Raw genomic sequence first — 15,046 nt, forward strand, 5'->3', positions numbered from 1 at the left:
AGGTTGTATGTTTATTTCAAAGATCTGTGAAAGTTATATGTTTATTTCCATTAGGCATTTATTGTTAGGGAATTTTGTGGAGAGAAAATACTTTCTAAAGTTTTGATATTTACACTTAGCAATTCATTTTAACATATTGATATTAGTTCTTTTTGTTAGTTTTACTTGCATTTTAACAAATTACTGCAATATAAATGAATCCATCTTATAGAAGCATAAGTCTACTTTCTAATGCAAAATGCATCAACTTGACAATTTCAACTTAAGCTGGATTTTAAACTCTGAGAATGGGTATACTGTATTGGTTGAGTAACTGAAGACTCACTTTGTAGATCAAATACTGAATGGACTGGTTGGGTGAGTAATTAAGTTTATAGATCAATATATATATATATATATATATAAGCAAGACCCAATATAAAAATGTGCTATAAAGAATATTCCATCCTTTGAAGTAAATAAATTAAATACTGTACAATCAAAACCATAAAGGTAAATACTTGGATTTCACATTAATAAAGGCCAATTACACTAACAGGCCAAATCTCCAAAATAAGAAGATATGAAGAACATATGCTTTAAACATAAAAAGTGAACTTTGGGTCCCTTTTATGAAATATTTCAATAAGAACACTATCCATCTATAAATAGATATGAAATTGACACATTTTCTCTCTATTAGACGAGAAGAATTTCAAACACAAGAGATGTACTTTACTTTTCATATATTATATAGGTGCTTATATTGACTACAGAAATAGGAAGGCATATATGTACATTTTATTTTTACATAGGTACCTGTTATCCTAATTTTACTGTAATTTCTTTGTTCCTGGGATAAAATGAGATGGTTATACACAATACAGCATATGCATAGAAAATTCTTTCTTAACAACTATAATTTTCTTTATACCATGAAATCACATGAATAAAATAAGCAGAATTATAATACTTCATTATTAAACTAAACTTAAAAATTATATCATCAACAATCAACCAAATTCAATTGAATCTCTAATATATTCTTTCATAAAATAACATATATGCCTGTGCATGTTTGACAGCGGCTTCTGTTACTTTGCTAACATGGTCATCACTGATGTGGAACCACTGGCCTGGTGGTACCATGATCTCACTAACATTATCTTCTTCCATCTCTTCTACCATCTTATCACCCATTTGGAGGACATTCTCTGTGTACTGGTCAAGGTATTCCTTAACAGAAACCTGATTAGTACTGAGGAAGTTGGTCAGGGAGTTGATACTGGGCCGGACTTTAACATATGCTGTGTAGTGGCCACCCTTCAAACCTCCTTTGTGCTCAACCACTCCGTAAAGAGAATACAAGATTTTCTTCTGGCCTGGTTTTACATTCTGCAAGAAGAAACAGCCAGAGCTGAAAATCCTACTTTTAAAATTGAAGATTGGAAGAATTTATGAAACTAAAACTGAACAAGTCAAGGAAAGTGAAAAGATTGTTTTCTATGTTTATATGCATTTTGTATGAGTGACATCTTTCAGAAAAATACAAATAATATAAACCCTAAATTGGGATTTTCTTGTCTCAGTGCCAACTCTAACAGAGATTTCCAATAGTCTTGCCATACTTATGTGTCATGTAAGACAAAATGCACAGTATTTGCCAAGGTCAAGTCATATTGGTAAACTCAGGCAAAGGTTTTGACCGAAATGTCTATGTACCAAATACAAATGATTGATTATAAAAAGGCAACAATTATTTAGGTGGCTTAAATACTTAAACATCTCATCCAAAGATACATAAATTGGTTTTTCTTTCAACATGCTAACAGGTTACTAGCACAAAAGGAATGTGTGGGAATGTATATAAATGAACATTTCAAAATGCCTCTGCTGTACTTGCAATGAGGACATAAAAAGCCACAACCCCCTACTTACCTGGCAAAGAGCACTGCAATATGGAGACAGATCCAGGACAAAAGGAAAATCCACATGGCAGTCCAGCTTGTTGATGTTCTTGATTTCAAGCTACAATCACAAAATGATACAGGTATCACTTAGAAACTGCCAAATAAACAAGACCTCTGCTGAGGACAATGTCTTGCCTTTAATTTTGTTTAACTTGTAACTTTGAGGTGATGCTGCCAGATCCACCAGCCAAGTACTAATGTATACATTTTGTTAAACAATATTTTAGCACCAATAAAATTGTGGCATTTCAGTAAACTGAACAGCTTTAAACTGATAATTTTTGTCATTTTTTGTCATTTTCTCACTGACAATACACTAAATGAAGAAGAAATAGAAGACATATTCAACCTACTTAGATAATGCTGAGTCAGCAAAAAACACCCCTTCTCTTAACACTAAGCTGTATCGATAGTTTGAATCTCAAATGTGATACACTATTGTCTGAACCTCACATGTGATACACTATTGTCTGGGTCTCAAATGTGATACACTATTGTCTAAGTCTCACATGTAATATACTATTGTCAAATTCTCACATGTGATACACTATTGTCTGAGTCTTAAGTGTGATACACTATTGTCCACGTCTCATGTGATACACTATTGTCTGAGTCTTAAGTTTGATACACTATTTTCTGAGTCTTAAGTGTGATACAATAATGTCTGAGTCTTAAGTGTGATACACTATTGTCTGAGTCTCAAGTGAAATTCACACAACACGATTCATATATAATGGCTTTACACATAACAGGCCCCACCACACAACAGGAATGTTACAAGCTACCTCAAAATCAGAGTAAGGTTTACCAGCTTTAATCACCTCATATGCAGTTTAAAAAAAACTCATGTATTATGCATAAATAATTTTTCTTCTTTTGTAGCCTTTTGATGTCAAGGTGAATAGGCTTTTTCCATACCCCAATTACAAGTCATCCACAAAGTCTGCACTAGGTCTGTGATATAGAACTGTTATTTATGAAGAAATGATTTCTTTTCTTTCAGTCTGTGACCTGGATTGTTGACCTTTTGACCCCCAAAATAATAATATTTTTTTATTTCTTCATCAAGAAAAACTTTCCTGTTAACTTACACAGGTAGGTGTTGCATATCTTAAGCTATCATGTGAGAAAAAAAAGTTAATGGACAGATGCATGGACATTCAGGGCCTGCCAAAAGCATGTGTACAATCCTGGACTTTTTGAGCCTCTCCAAGTTAATGGACAGATGCATGGACATTCAGGGTCTGCCAAAAGCATGTGTACAATCCTAGACTTTTTGAGCCTCTCCAAGTTAATGGACAGATGCATGGACATTCAGGGCCTGCCAAAAGCATGTGTACAATCCTGGACTTTTTGAGCCTCTCCAAGTTAATGGACAGATGCATGGACATTCAGGGCCTGCCAAAAGCATGTGTACAATCCTAGACTTTTTGAGCCTCTCCAAGTTAATGGACAGATGCATGGACATTCAGGGCCTGCCAAAAGCCTGTGTACAATCCTGGACTTTTTGAGCCTCTCCAAGTTAATGGACAGATGCATGGACATTCAGGGCCTGCCAAAAGCATGTGTACAATCCTGGACTTTTTGAGCCTCTCCAAGTTAATGGACAGATGCATGGACATTCAGGGTCTGCCAAAAGCATGTGTACAATCCTAGACTTTTTGAGCCTCTCCAAGTTAATGGACAGATGCATGGACATTCAGGGTCTGCCAAAAGCATGTGTACAATCCTAGACTTTTTGAGCCTCTCCAAGTTAATGGACAGATGCATGGACATTCAGGGCCTGCCAAAAGCCTGTGTACAATCCTGGACTTTTTGAGCCTCTCCAAGTTAATGGACAGATGCATGGACATTCAGGGCCTGCCAAAAGCATGTGTACAATCCTGGACTTTTTGAGCCTCTCCAAGTTAATGGACAGATGCACTGACATTCAGGGTCTGCCAAAAGCATGTGTACAATCCTGGACTTTTTGAGCCTCTCCAAGTTAATGGACAGATGCACTGACATTCAGGGTCTGCCAAAAGCATGTGTACAATCCTGGACTTTTTGAGCCTCTCCAAGTTAATGGACAGATGCATGGACATTCAGGGCCTGCCAAAAGCATGTGTACAATCCTGGACTTTTTGAGCCTCTCCAAGTTAATGGACAGATGCATGGACATTCAGGGCCTGCCAAAAGCATGTGTACAATCCTGGACTTTTTGAGCCTCTCCAAGTTAATGGACAGATGCATGGACATTCAGGGCCTGCCAAAAGCATGTGTACAATCCTAGACTTTTTGAGCCTCTCCAAGTTAATGGACAGATGCATGGACATTCAGGGCCTGTCAAAAGCATGTGTACAATCCTGGACTTTTTGAGCCTCTCCAAGTTAATGGACAGATGCATGGACATTCAGGGCCTGCCAAAAGCATGTGTATAATCCTAGACTTTTTGAGCCTCTCCAAGTTAATGGACAGATGCATGGACATTCAGGGTCTGCCAAAAGCATGTGTACAATCCTAGACTTTTGAGCCTCTCCAAGTTAATGGACAGATGCATGGACATTCAGGGTCTGCCAAAAGCATGTGTATAATCCTGGACTTTTTGAGCCTCTCCAAGTTAATGGACAGATGCATGGACATTCAGGGCCTGCCAAAAGCATGTGTATAATCCTGGACTTTTTGAGCCTCTCCAAGTTAATGGACAGATGCATGGACATTCAGGGCCTGCCAAAAGCATGTGTATAATCCTGGACTTTTTGAGCCTCTCCAAGTTAATGGACAGATGCATGGACATTCAGGGTCTGCCAAAAGCATGTGTACAATCCTGGACTTTTGAGCCTTTCCAAGTTAATGGACAGATGCATGGACATTCAGGGCCTGCCAAAAGCATGTGTACAATCCTGGACTTTTGAGCCTTTCCAAGAAACCTAAGAAATGGATACCAAGTCTGGGGAATTTCCATTTAGAAGTTTAAGTGGAGATAAGGTGATAGAATGATGAATGGACAGACAAAGGATTTTAAAATATCTACACTGCCTATTAAAGTCAGCAACCTACCTGTTCAAAGCGTTTCAAATGCAGGGTCAGTACAGCTGGTGGCTGGATTATTAGGTACTTCTTGCTGGCATCTGAGTAGACTGTTTTTATCTCTGTATGAAAATAATTAAGAACATCTGTGATCCAATTTTGTATAACCTAATTAAATTAGTTCTTTTAAAAAATGACATACAGTTTTGGATCTTTTTCTCTCAAAAAGTTAGCATGTAGTAGATAGCAAGAGCAGCACATCTACATGCAATGGTAATCCTCATGATATTCAAATTATTTACAACACTTTCCTGACAACACAAGCATGGAGTTTGTATACATTTCAACCCCATATCCCTCTGCCCTTTCATCATGGTGGAGAGATGAAAATTACTGGAATATGGTGCACATCTACAAACATTTCCAAATAAATCCCATGGATACAACACACAAAATTGTTGCCTGCCTGCTGGTCCAATGCCAGCCAATTTCACTGCATATTGGTGCCAAAAATGAGCAGCCAGTCCGTCTGTTGAAATTTTTTTGACTTATTTATTTTTTCATTATGTTAAAAGAAATATTTTTAAAAAAGTGAAAAAATAAATAACAATTCTTTCTGAGGATCACTCATAAGTCTTGGTGACATGAGAAGCTAAATAACTCATGTTTAATCTATGTTTGCTAGATGCTTATGACTCCAAATAAAGTCTCTTCTGCATCTATGTGATGTTTCATGACATCTACTACTTCCAGTTCCCTAGATGAACATGTTGAGATATGCCTTGATGCCAACAGAGGCTAAAGACCAAATAAAAACAATGGGAAAACACTATTCAAAACTAACAGAATAATGTGAAACAAAATTGATAGTTGAGTTGCATAATTCACTTAAAATATGTAAACAGAATGCATGACTTGATGACAATAATATTATAGTTTGTTCACCTCAAGATCATGAATGATATCTGAGACTGTAGCTCAATGAATTATCCTGTGATCTTCTCTAAATGAAGCTGAAATTACCAATTTCTTTCAACAATATTTGTATCAACATACAGAGAAACACTATTTTGTTTAATATATCCTGAAACAGAGTGATCTGGGTATAATTATGTAATTAGCCATGTTGCTGCTGGAATTACAGAAATGTTCATTTTTTATGCAGGACTAAAATGTTATGGGAGCCATCGCAAACCAAGGTAAACAATCCTGGTCTACTCATTAGACAATTACATTACAAACATAAATGAAATAACAATGTAAATTAGTTTCAAGAAAATTACATGATGCAGATGATGTTTGATATACGTAAATTTATCTATATTTCAAGGCAATGATGTTAATTACAATACAGATATCATTCAACATGCTGAGTTGAAAATACTATAAGCTGCAATCTACAGATGTGAATGCCTTTAATACGGTTCCTCTTTCTGCAATACACTGCTTTCCACAGACCCAATTTCATGAGCAGCTGTACATTAAAAGGTTGGGTCTAGTCCTCATAACTGTCCTCAATGACAAGTCAATGGAAGAGGATCCAGCTTTTTTATTCGGACTATATGCCTTTAATACGGTTCCTCTTTCTGCACTACACTGCTTTCCACAGACCCAATTTCATAAGCAGCTGTACATTAAAAGGTTGGGTCTAGTCCTCATAACTGTCCTCAATGACAAGTCAATGGAAGAGGATCCAGCTTTTTTATTCGGACTATATTCAGACTGGCCATCAATGGCCATATTATGATGACTCTGAATAACTTGTGTATTGACCTACATCAGCTGGACAGTGAGTATCATTGTCCTGGACAGTAAATAGTGGCCACGTTGTGCTGAATTTAATAAAATGTAATACATTTTACATATGATATTAATATTCTCTGTTTTTCATCATACTCCATGTTTCATTATATAAAGGTCTTTATTAAAGGCTAATATTCATGTCTACCTGAATTTACCATTGAGTCACTGACTACACTGTCTGATGAAATTGAGGACCAGTTACTTACAGAATGGACCATTAGTATTTTCAGGTTACTGATTCTGTATGATTGCAGGATCTTTTGGCAAGTTTCATACACTGCATGGGTATCAAGTCTCTATATCCCATGGGTATCAAGTCTCTATATCCCTTGGGCATCATGTCTCTATATCCCATGGGTATCAAGACTCTATATCCTATGGGTATCAAGTCTCTATATCCCATGGGTATTAAGTCTCTATATCCCATGGGTATCAAGACTCTATATCCTATGGGTATCAAGTCTCTATATCCCATGGGTATTAAGTCTCTATATCCCATGGGTATCAAATCTCTATATCCCATGGGCATCAGGTCTATATATCACATGGGCATCAGGTCTCTATATTCTATGGGCATTAGGTCTCTATATCTTATGGGTATCAAGTCTCCATATCCCATGGGCATCAGGTGTCTATATCCCATGGGCATCAGGCATCTATATCCCATGGGAATCAGGTCTGTATATCCCATGAACATCCGTTCTGTATATCCCATGGGCATCAGGTCTCTATAGTCCATGGGTATCAAGTCTATATCCCATGGGTGTCAAGTCTCTATATCCCATGGGTATCAAGTCTCTATATCCCATGGGCATCAGGTCTCTATATCCCATGGGCATCAGGTCTCTATATCCCATGGGAATCAGGTCTCTATATCCCATGGGTATCAAGTCTCTATATCCCATGGGCATCAGATCTCTATATCCCATGGGCATCAGATCTCTATATCCCATGGGTACCAAGTCTCTAAATATCATGGTATCAAGTCTCTCAAGACTATGGGTATCAAGTCTCTGTATCTCATAGGTATTAGTTATCTATACCCAATGTTTATCGGATTTATAAATCCCATTGGTATCAGGTCTAAATAACCCATGAGCATCAGATCTCTATATCTCATGGGTATCACGTCATTATAACCCATTGGTGTCAGGTCATTATAGCCCACGGGTAACAAGTCTCTATAACCCATATTTATCAAGGCTCCATATTCCGTAAGTATCAGATCCCTATATCTGACTAGCGTCAATTACCTAAGTTACTGAGTTAAGATCAAATGAAGTGACTTTATATATGTATATGGACCCCAATGCATACATGCACACCAGGTCAAGACCACAAAGTCCCATGGTGTTTTAGAAAAATTACAATAAAGATGAAAGCTATAAAAAATGTCCAGATTTCTTAACTTTTTAACACAACCTTCCAACTACCACCCACTCTCAACCCATCTCCCTGGGCAACATTCAAGATTTTAATCCTTCAGTGTCATTTAATTGCCCCCCCCCCTCGGAAACTTCATACCAACATCATACCAAAATATATCCCTCTCACTGAATTGATGTACATGGTGTTTAGGTTTCAAGGCAAAGTCAATACTTCCTCTGAAAATGTAACCTTTGACACCATCCCCACCTCTCTTAGAAGGCTGCATCCAGGATCTCATACCATCACTGTCCCCACCTCACTCAGCCTTCCAAAGCATTCTACCAATTCTTCCTCAATTGGTGTGGAAGAGTTCAGTTATATGGAGAACTGAGTAATGGACACTCATATGGATATATGATACAGATAACAAGTATTTGTAAAACAGTTACGAATATGAAACACTGATGATGGGGTAAGGATACAAGAAGTACATATATAATAATGGGATGGGGTAAGGATAAAAGAAGTACAAATAAAAATAGGGGATAGATAAGGACAAAAGAATTACATATATAAAAACAGCGGATGGGAAATACAAGAAAAAAACCAAAAGCTGGTGGTAGATGGGAGAAAAACGCTTACCTGTATTAGGATTTAACTTCTTCTTAAGCTTTGTGCAATTCTTGCAGCCGAACTTATTGTTTCCAGTCAAAAGTTCTGGAGAAGTGAACAGATTGAGACAAGACTCAAGTGAGCATTCACTGGAAGTTGAGTGATATCTTGGTGCTAGAGTCAAGATGGATTTTCTCTGCCCCTCTCTCCAGATCTCTTTACGTGACCTCACTGGCTGTGGATCTTCAAACTCTGATGGTTTCATGTACTGCACATTGAATGAAGTAGATATATCTTCATCATTTCCAGCTCTAAGTGGAATTTCATTGTTTCCAACAGTGGCTGAGTCCATACTTCCAGTTCCTTGTGTAGATATTCCTGTATCATCTGAAACATTGGACTGACTAGAGTTGACTGGTACATCTAAATCTTTAACTTTCTCAGACTCTTCACTGGATTGGTACAGCATATTTTGAGATAAATCTTGTGAAAAACCTGAAGAACCAGTCTCACTGACACATGAGGTGTTGGTTCCAGATGTAACATCTGAAATGACCTGTTCCCCAGTACCTAAATGTTTGTAACTAGAAGAAGACAACAGAATGCTGCTGGTAGCTGCCTCCAGTTCCACTGGCTCCTTGGAGCTTGTATCGCCACTTCCAAGATAACCACTGGCAATTGGTCCATTCATATATTCTACATGTTCAGTGACTTTTGATTTATGCATCTCTCCATTAGCAATATGACTCTCCTTGCTGGACCCATCAGTATCTTCTGTCTCCCATACTGCAACACCATTGGGAATCAAGTTGTAGATTACACTTGCATCTTTTGTTAGTGTATTTTCAGCTAGTACAGATAAGCTGATGTGAGGGGAAATGTGGACAGGACTTTGGGATGGTTCCACACCATTTAATGCACTGCCAACTGATCCAGAATCATTGGTCATGGAAGCCTCAAGAGAATGGCTATACCTGATTATGTCCATCTTCAAGTTCTCTTCTATATCAGCATCTGTTCAGATACAGAATAATGAAAACATGATACAAATATTGCCTGCAAACCAAGAAATAGTGTGTCATAAAACAGTAAAACAAGTGTTTAACATGAAAATTACAATGTTTTTATTATGACAAAACATGATAGCATTGCTGAAAAGAAAGGGAGAATGTACTAAAGTTAGGTTAAAACAAAAGCATTTCCAAGTTACTTGGCATTCTATGACATTTTCTACCCACATATAAAAGCATTTCCAAGTTATCTGCACTCTATGACATTCTCTACACATAGATAAAAGCATTGCCAATTTATCTGGCACTTTATGGCATTCTCTACTCACCAGATGATGATCTTTCTTCCTTCATATCTTTGGTATCCTCCATTTCTCCTTCCTCCTCCTTGCCTAACTTATCCCATTCCAGAGGGACCATATCCTCCTTCACATCGTCATCCATGTCTCCTTGCTTCTCCTTGCTTTCATACTCCCCTTCCAAAGGGACAATATCAACTTTCACATTCTCCTCCCTGTCTCCTTCATCCTTGCCTTCCTTCTCCCCTTTCTCAGGGACCATATCCTCATTCAGATCATATACTTTGTCTCCTTTTTCCTCCTCATCTTCCTTCTCCCATTCCACAGGGACAATATCCTTCATCACATCATCCTCCCTATCTCCATCCTCATTCTTGCAATCCTTCTCCTCTTCCACATGGACTATATCTTCATTCAGACAATCCACCTTGTCTCCTCTTTCCTTATCACCTACATACTCCCCTTCCACAGAGACAATATCCTGCTTGTCCTTTTCCTCCTCCTTGCAATTCGTCTCCTCTTCCATGGGGACAATATCATTTTTCACGTTCTCTTCCCTGTCTCCTTCCCCTATGCCTTCTGTCTCCTCTTCTTTGGGGGCCATATCCTTATTTTGATTCTCCACCTTGTCTCCTTCCTCTTTCTCATCTTCCTTCTCCCATTCCAAAGGGAGAATATCTTCCTTCACATATTCCTCCCTGTCTCCTTCCACTTCCTTGCCTTCCATTTCCCATTCCACAGGGACCATATATTCCTTCACATCCTCTTCCCTGTCACCTTCCTCTATACCTTCCTTTTCCCCTACCACTGGGGCCACATACTCATTTAAATCCTCCACTTTGTCTCCTTCCTCCTCATCTTCCTTCCCCCATTCCATATGGACCATCTCCTCCATCACATCTGCCTCCCTGTCTTCTTCCTTCTCCCCATCCACAGGGACCATATCCTGCTTCACATTCTCATCCTTGTATCCTTCCTCCTCCTTCACTTCTTTCTCTCCTTCAACAGGGGCCAAATTCTCCTTCACATCATCCTCTCTATCTCCTTCATCCTCCTTGCTTTCTTTCTCCACTGCCACAGTGACCATATCCTCCTCCACATCTGATTCATTTTCTACTTTCTCTCTGACTTCCTTCTCCCATTCTATAGGGACCATATCCTCCTTCATATATTTCTCCTCCTTGCCTTCCTTCTCCACATCCGAAGGGGTCATATCTTCCTTCACATTTGCATCCTTGCCTCCCTTCTCCCCTTCCACAGTGACCATATCCTCTTTCACATCCTCCTCCCTGTCTCCTTCCTCCTCCTCACCTTCCTTCTCCACTTCCAATAGGTGAATATCCTCCTTCACATCTGCCTCTCTGTCTCCTTTCTTTTCCTTGCCATCCATCTCCCATTCCACAGGGACAATATTCTCCTTCACATCTGCCTCCCTGTCTACTTTCCCTTCCTTGCCATCCATCTCCCCTTCCAAAGCAACAATATCATCTTTTACACCTGCCTCTCTGTCTCCTTCCTCCTCCCCTTCTACAGGGATGATATCCTCCTTCACATCTGCCTCCCAGTCTCCTTTCTCCTCCTCACCTTCCATCTCCCCTTCCACAGGGACAATATTCTCCTTCACATCTGCCTCCCTGTCTCCTTTCTCCTCATCACATTCCTTCTTCCCTTCCACAAGGACAATATTATAAAGAGATGCTATACTAGGTCTCTGAAATGAGAAAAAAGCAAAGCTTACTACTAATGTACTGTCAGTGGGACTAAGAAAACTGCAGATCATAACCTCAGTATGTTCACTGCTTTACACAGAATTTATCAAGAGAACATTCAAATGAATAGAATCAATATTAGTGTAGTCATATTACATATCTTACAGAACCAACATACATGTATTGTGTTCCAACAGAAAGATCATTTTATTTTAGTTAACTATGTTTCTCCAAGAATACTTACCTGATCACACTAATGTGATCTCTGCATGATGATCTAACGGTTGACTGCATAACAGCCAATGGTTTCTATTAAATCTCTGAATTGTAGTGGGATTTCTCTGAGGAGATCTATCATAAGATTGAAAATTTCATTCACCTATAAGTTGTCCATGACTTGTTCATCTGAGAGCTGTTACCATAATAACTTTGCGAGTCAAGTTTCTGATTTTCTGAATGACTCTGAATCAGAACAGGTGAAGGGAAAGTGTATTCCCTAATCCCACTGCAGCTGACTGCTAGAGAATCCATGGCTCAAGCCTCTGGATATGGGACTGGAGAGAAAAAGGTTAGCAGCTTGTCCCCAAATTGCATAAATAAAATGAAGAATCTACAGTTAAAGTGACCTCTTGATTGGCAGCATTCCCACACATGTGATCACTGCAGCAATGAATGGCTTTCATTACAGCCTTCAATTTTAAAAGGTCTATATGAAGTACTTTCTCCTCTGGGCTCCAGTTGTGACTTACCATTGTCAAGTGAAGCAACAGGTGTCCCTCCTCCCCCCCCCCCATCTACTTCTGCCAACTGAATGAACTAATGTTCATACAAACCATATCACCACATTTAGGCTTCTGCAGAGGAATTCCAACGATGTGACATTACATATCTTGTCACTGTCACCGGAATTATTTTATATTTGGTCAGGTCCTGGATGGCCGAGTCGTCTAAAGTGCTAGCCTTTATCAATTGCTGATATCTCACCTATATAAATGTGGATTAGAGTCTCAGGCTTCGCTAATGTGGGATGTGAAAAATCTTACCAGTAGCATCCACTTGGTTGTTGGCTGTTACCAAGTTTTCCACGTGTAACAGCCAATCCTTTCCCTGCTACAAGGGGTAAATTTGGCCACTACACCAGATTCCTCCACCACCAGTTATACTGGCCACCATGTTTAGCCTATTTTGTGCTGAGAAATGGCATTAAATCCAAAACAACAACAGCAAAACGTTTGGTCAAGATCAGAATGTGCTTATCTAGATGTCCAGAAAAGGGGCACTACTGGGCCAGCATTGCTATTGGGAGAGGGCACAAAAAACGTAGCTTAGATGAATCACATCTGCCACTGCATTTAGTAAACCAAGGTACTACAGAAAATATTTCACAGAAACCCATTTCCTGTTTGAGATCAGCATTAAAAGCTCTATAATCCATGCAATTCATATTTGAGGGATACAAGTGACATTTAGAAGGGTTAAGAATTCCATACCCACAAAGTACAGTACAACTTAACATTTAAGAAAAATAGTAACTCACAAACTTTGAAAAATATGAAAAACTATTCACTGAATAAAAACAAAGATTACCACTCCTTTTACAAAAGCTTTAAAACACAGTTTTATACCACACTTATTGATGAATATATTAAAATGAAGATCTTTTAGGAACTTTATAGGCAATGTAGGACAATTTTATGGATAAGTTTAAATGGCAAAGAAAATGTTGATGAGTAATCACCTCATGGTTGTAAGTTGAGGGATTAGGTAAGAGTTCTTTTCCTTTCTGTACATGACATATGGATGGGGAAGACAAAAGTTTTGTTTTTATAGAACTGCTAGATTTGAGAGATGGCAGAGCTTTTTTCCTAACAATGATGCCATTAGAAATTTATTCATTGGAGAAATATCACTACTGGTATGCAGTAAACATTGATTTGTTATAATCAAGGCAGAATGTTATATTCAACACTGATAGACCAAAATAATGCGCTTAGTAATATGTTCAATATTTCATGAAATCTGGCTGAATTATTAACGGAGTTTACTGTATTAAGGCAAAACAGCACAGTCAAAAACTGCTTACAATGCAGTGAGTGTAGCTTTCACATTTAAATGTGTAACAGTTATACTTGAATGATACAACATATCTATAAAGTTGCTGCATCAAGCAAAATGAATATAACAGTTGTAAACAAAAAGAAAGATGTTGTGTAAGTCATATACAGTTGTTAAATTATTCAAAATCATTATGTTAAAGAAGGAGGAGAGCAAGAAAAAGTGCAAATTGTGTAGAGTGACTATTTTAAAACAGATGGTCCCAAGGTAAAAGAAGGATGAAAGATAGGTGAAGCTTAGCAAGCACTGCACAAGAGAGCCGTATCTGATACCTTCACCATCTTTTTGCTTGCCTCCTCTTTCTCCTGCCCAATTACATCCACTGGCAAATGATTTTCAAATTCTATCCAAGTTAATTGAAGCTGACTGGACAGCAAATTCTTGCTAGCTGTTTGATTATACTTGCAACTGTGTAATTACACTTCCAACAGCTCAGCTGTTGGCCCAATTTGGTCTATGGATACAGAAAGTAAAATGAGGGATATTGGATTTCAAAGCCAAGTAGCTACCATCTAGATTTTACATAATTCATTTAACTGCAAAGGATCTTTTTAACATACTGAATACATTGGACCTTTAACCAAATAAATGTCAATCAGCAAAGCTAATGAGACTCTGGTGTCTCACACACATTGATTGTTGACATATTTACCATGTGCAGGACTTACAAATACTTAAACACCAAATATTAACATTGTTGAAACCATCCCCATTATGGCCATGAAAGAAGAGACACTTGTGTCTCATTATGCTTGCACAGGCAAGACAAATATGAGGATCTCAATAATAAGATCACTCTTGAGTTTAATGTTTTTTTAAAAAATTTTTATAACTTTAAGTTTTTTGAAAAGGAATTACAAAATTTGATTATCCAATACAAATTCAATACTGTGAATTCATTTAATATTTTGTATCAATCTTCTTCACATTTATCCCAAAAATGTCAATGATTAGTACTTTATAAATTTGTGGATTTGGTGTAGATTCATATTGTTTTGAAAGACGGATCAAATTCATATTTTCTAGCAACTATAAATTACAAATAAAAATTGGATCTCCATGAAAAACAGTGAATTACAAGAAAATTGGTAATGCATGAAAAATAATGAATTACAAGAAAAATTGTACTTTATGAAAAGTAGTGAATTACAAGAAAAATGGTTCTCCATTAA

At 37.9% G+C, this 15,046-nt stretch overlaps 1 protein-coding gene across 1 annotated transcript in view; it reads right to left on the reverse strand.

Annotated features, from left to right (window-relative positions):
* Positions 1 to 471: 471 nt before the first annotated feature.
* Positions 472 to 15,046, reverse strand: part of LOC149805536 (uncharacterized) — a 30,321-nt gene continuing 15,746 nt past the window's right edge. Inside the window, exons 10-14 of the mRNA XM_089950146.1 lie at positions 10,081 to 11,761; positions 8,772 to 9,755; positions 4,989 to 5,080; positions 1,918 to 2,007; positions 472 to 1,374 (exon numbers count right to left, since the gene is read on the reverse strand). Of these exons, the coding sequence (XP_089806272.1) occupies positions 1,015 to 1,374; positions 1,918 to 2,007; positions 4,989 to 5,080; positions 8,772 to 9,755; positions 10,081 to 11,761 (3,207 nt within the window). The 3' untranslated portion in view covers positions 472 to 1,014. The remainder of the gene's footprint in view (positions 1,375 to 1,917; positions 2,008 to 4,988; positions 5,081 to 8,771; positions 9,756 to 10,080; positions 11,762 to 15,046) is intronic.

Source organism: Sinohyriopsis cumingii, chromosome 2 (genome assembly GCF_028554795.1).
Source record: "Sinohyriopsis cumingii isolate HCF-2022 chromosome 2, ASM2855479v2, whole genome shotgun sequence".
In the NCBI taxonomy this organism is placed as follows: Eukaryota; Metazoa; Mollusca; class Bivalvia; order Unionida; family Unionidae; genus Sinohyriopsis; species Sinohyriopsis cumingii.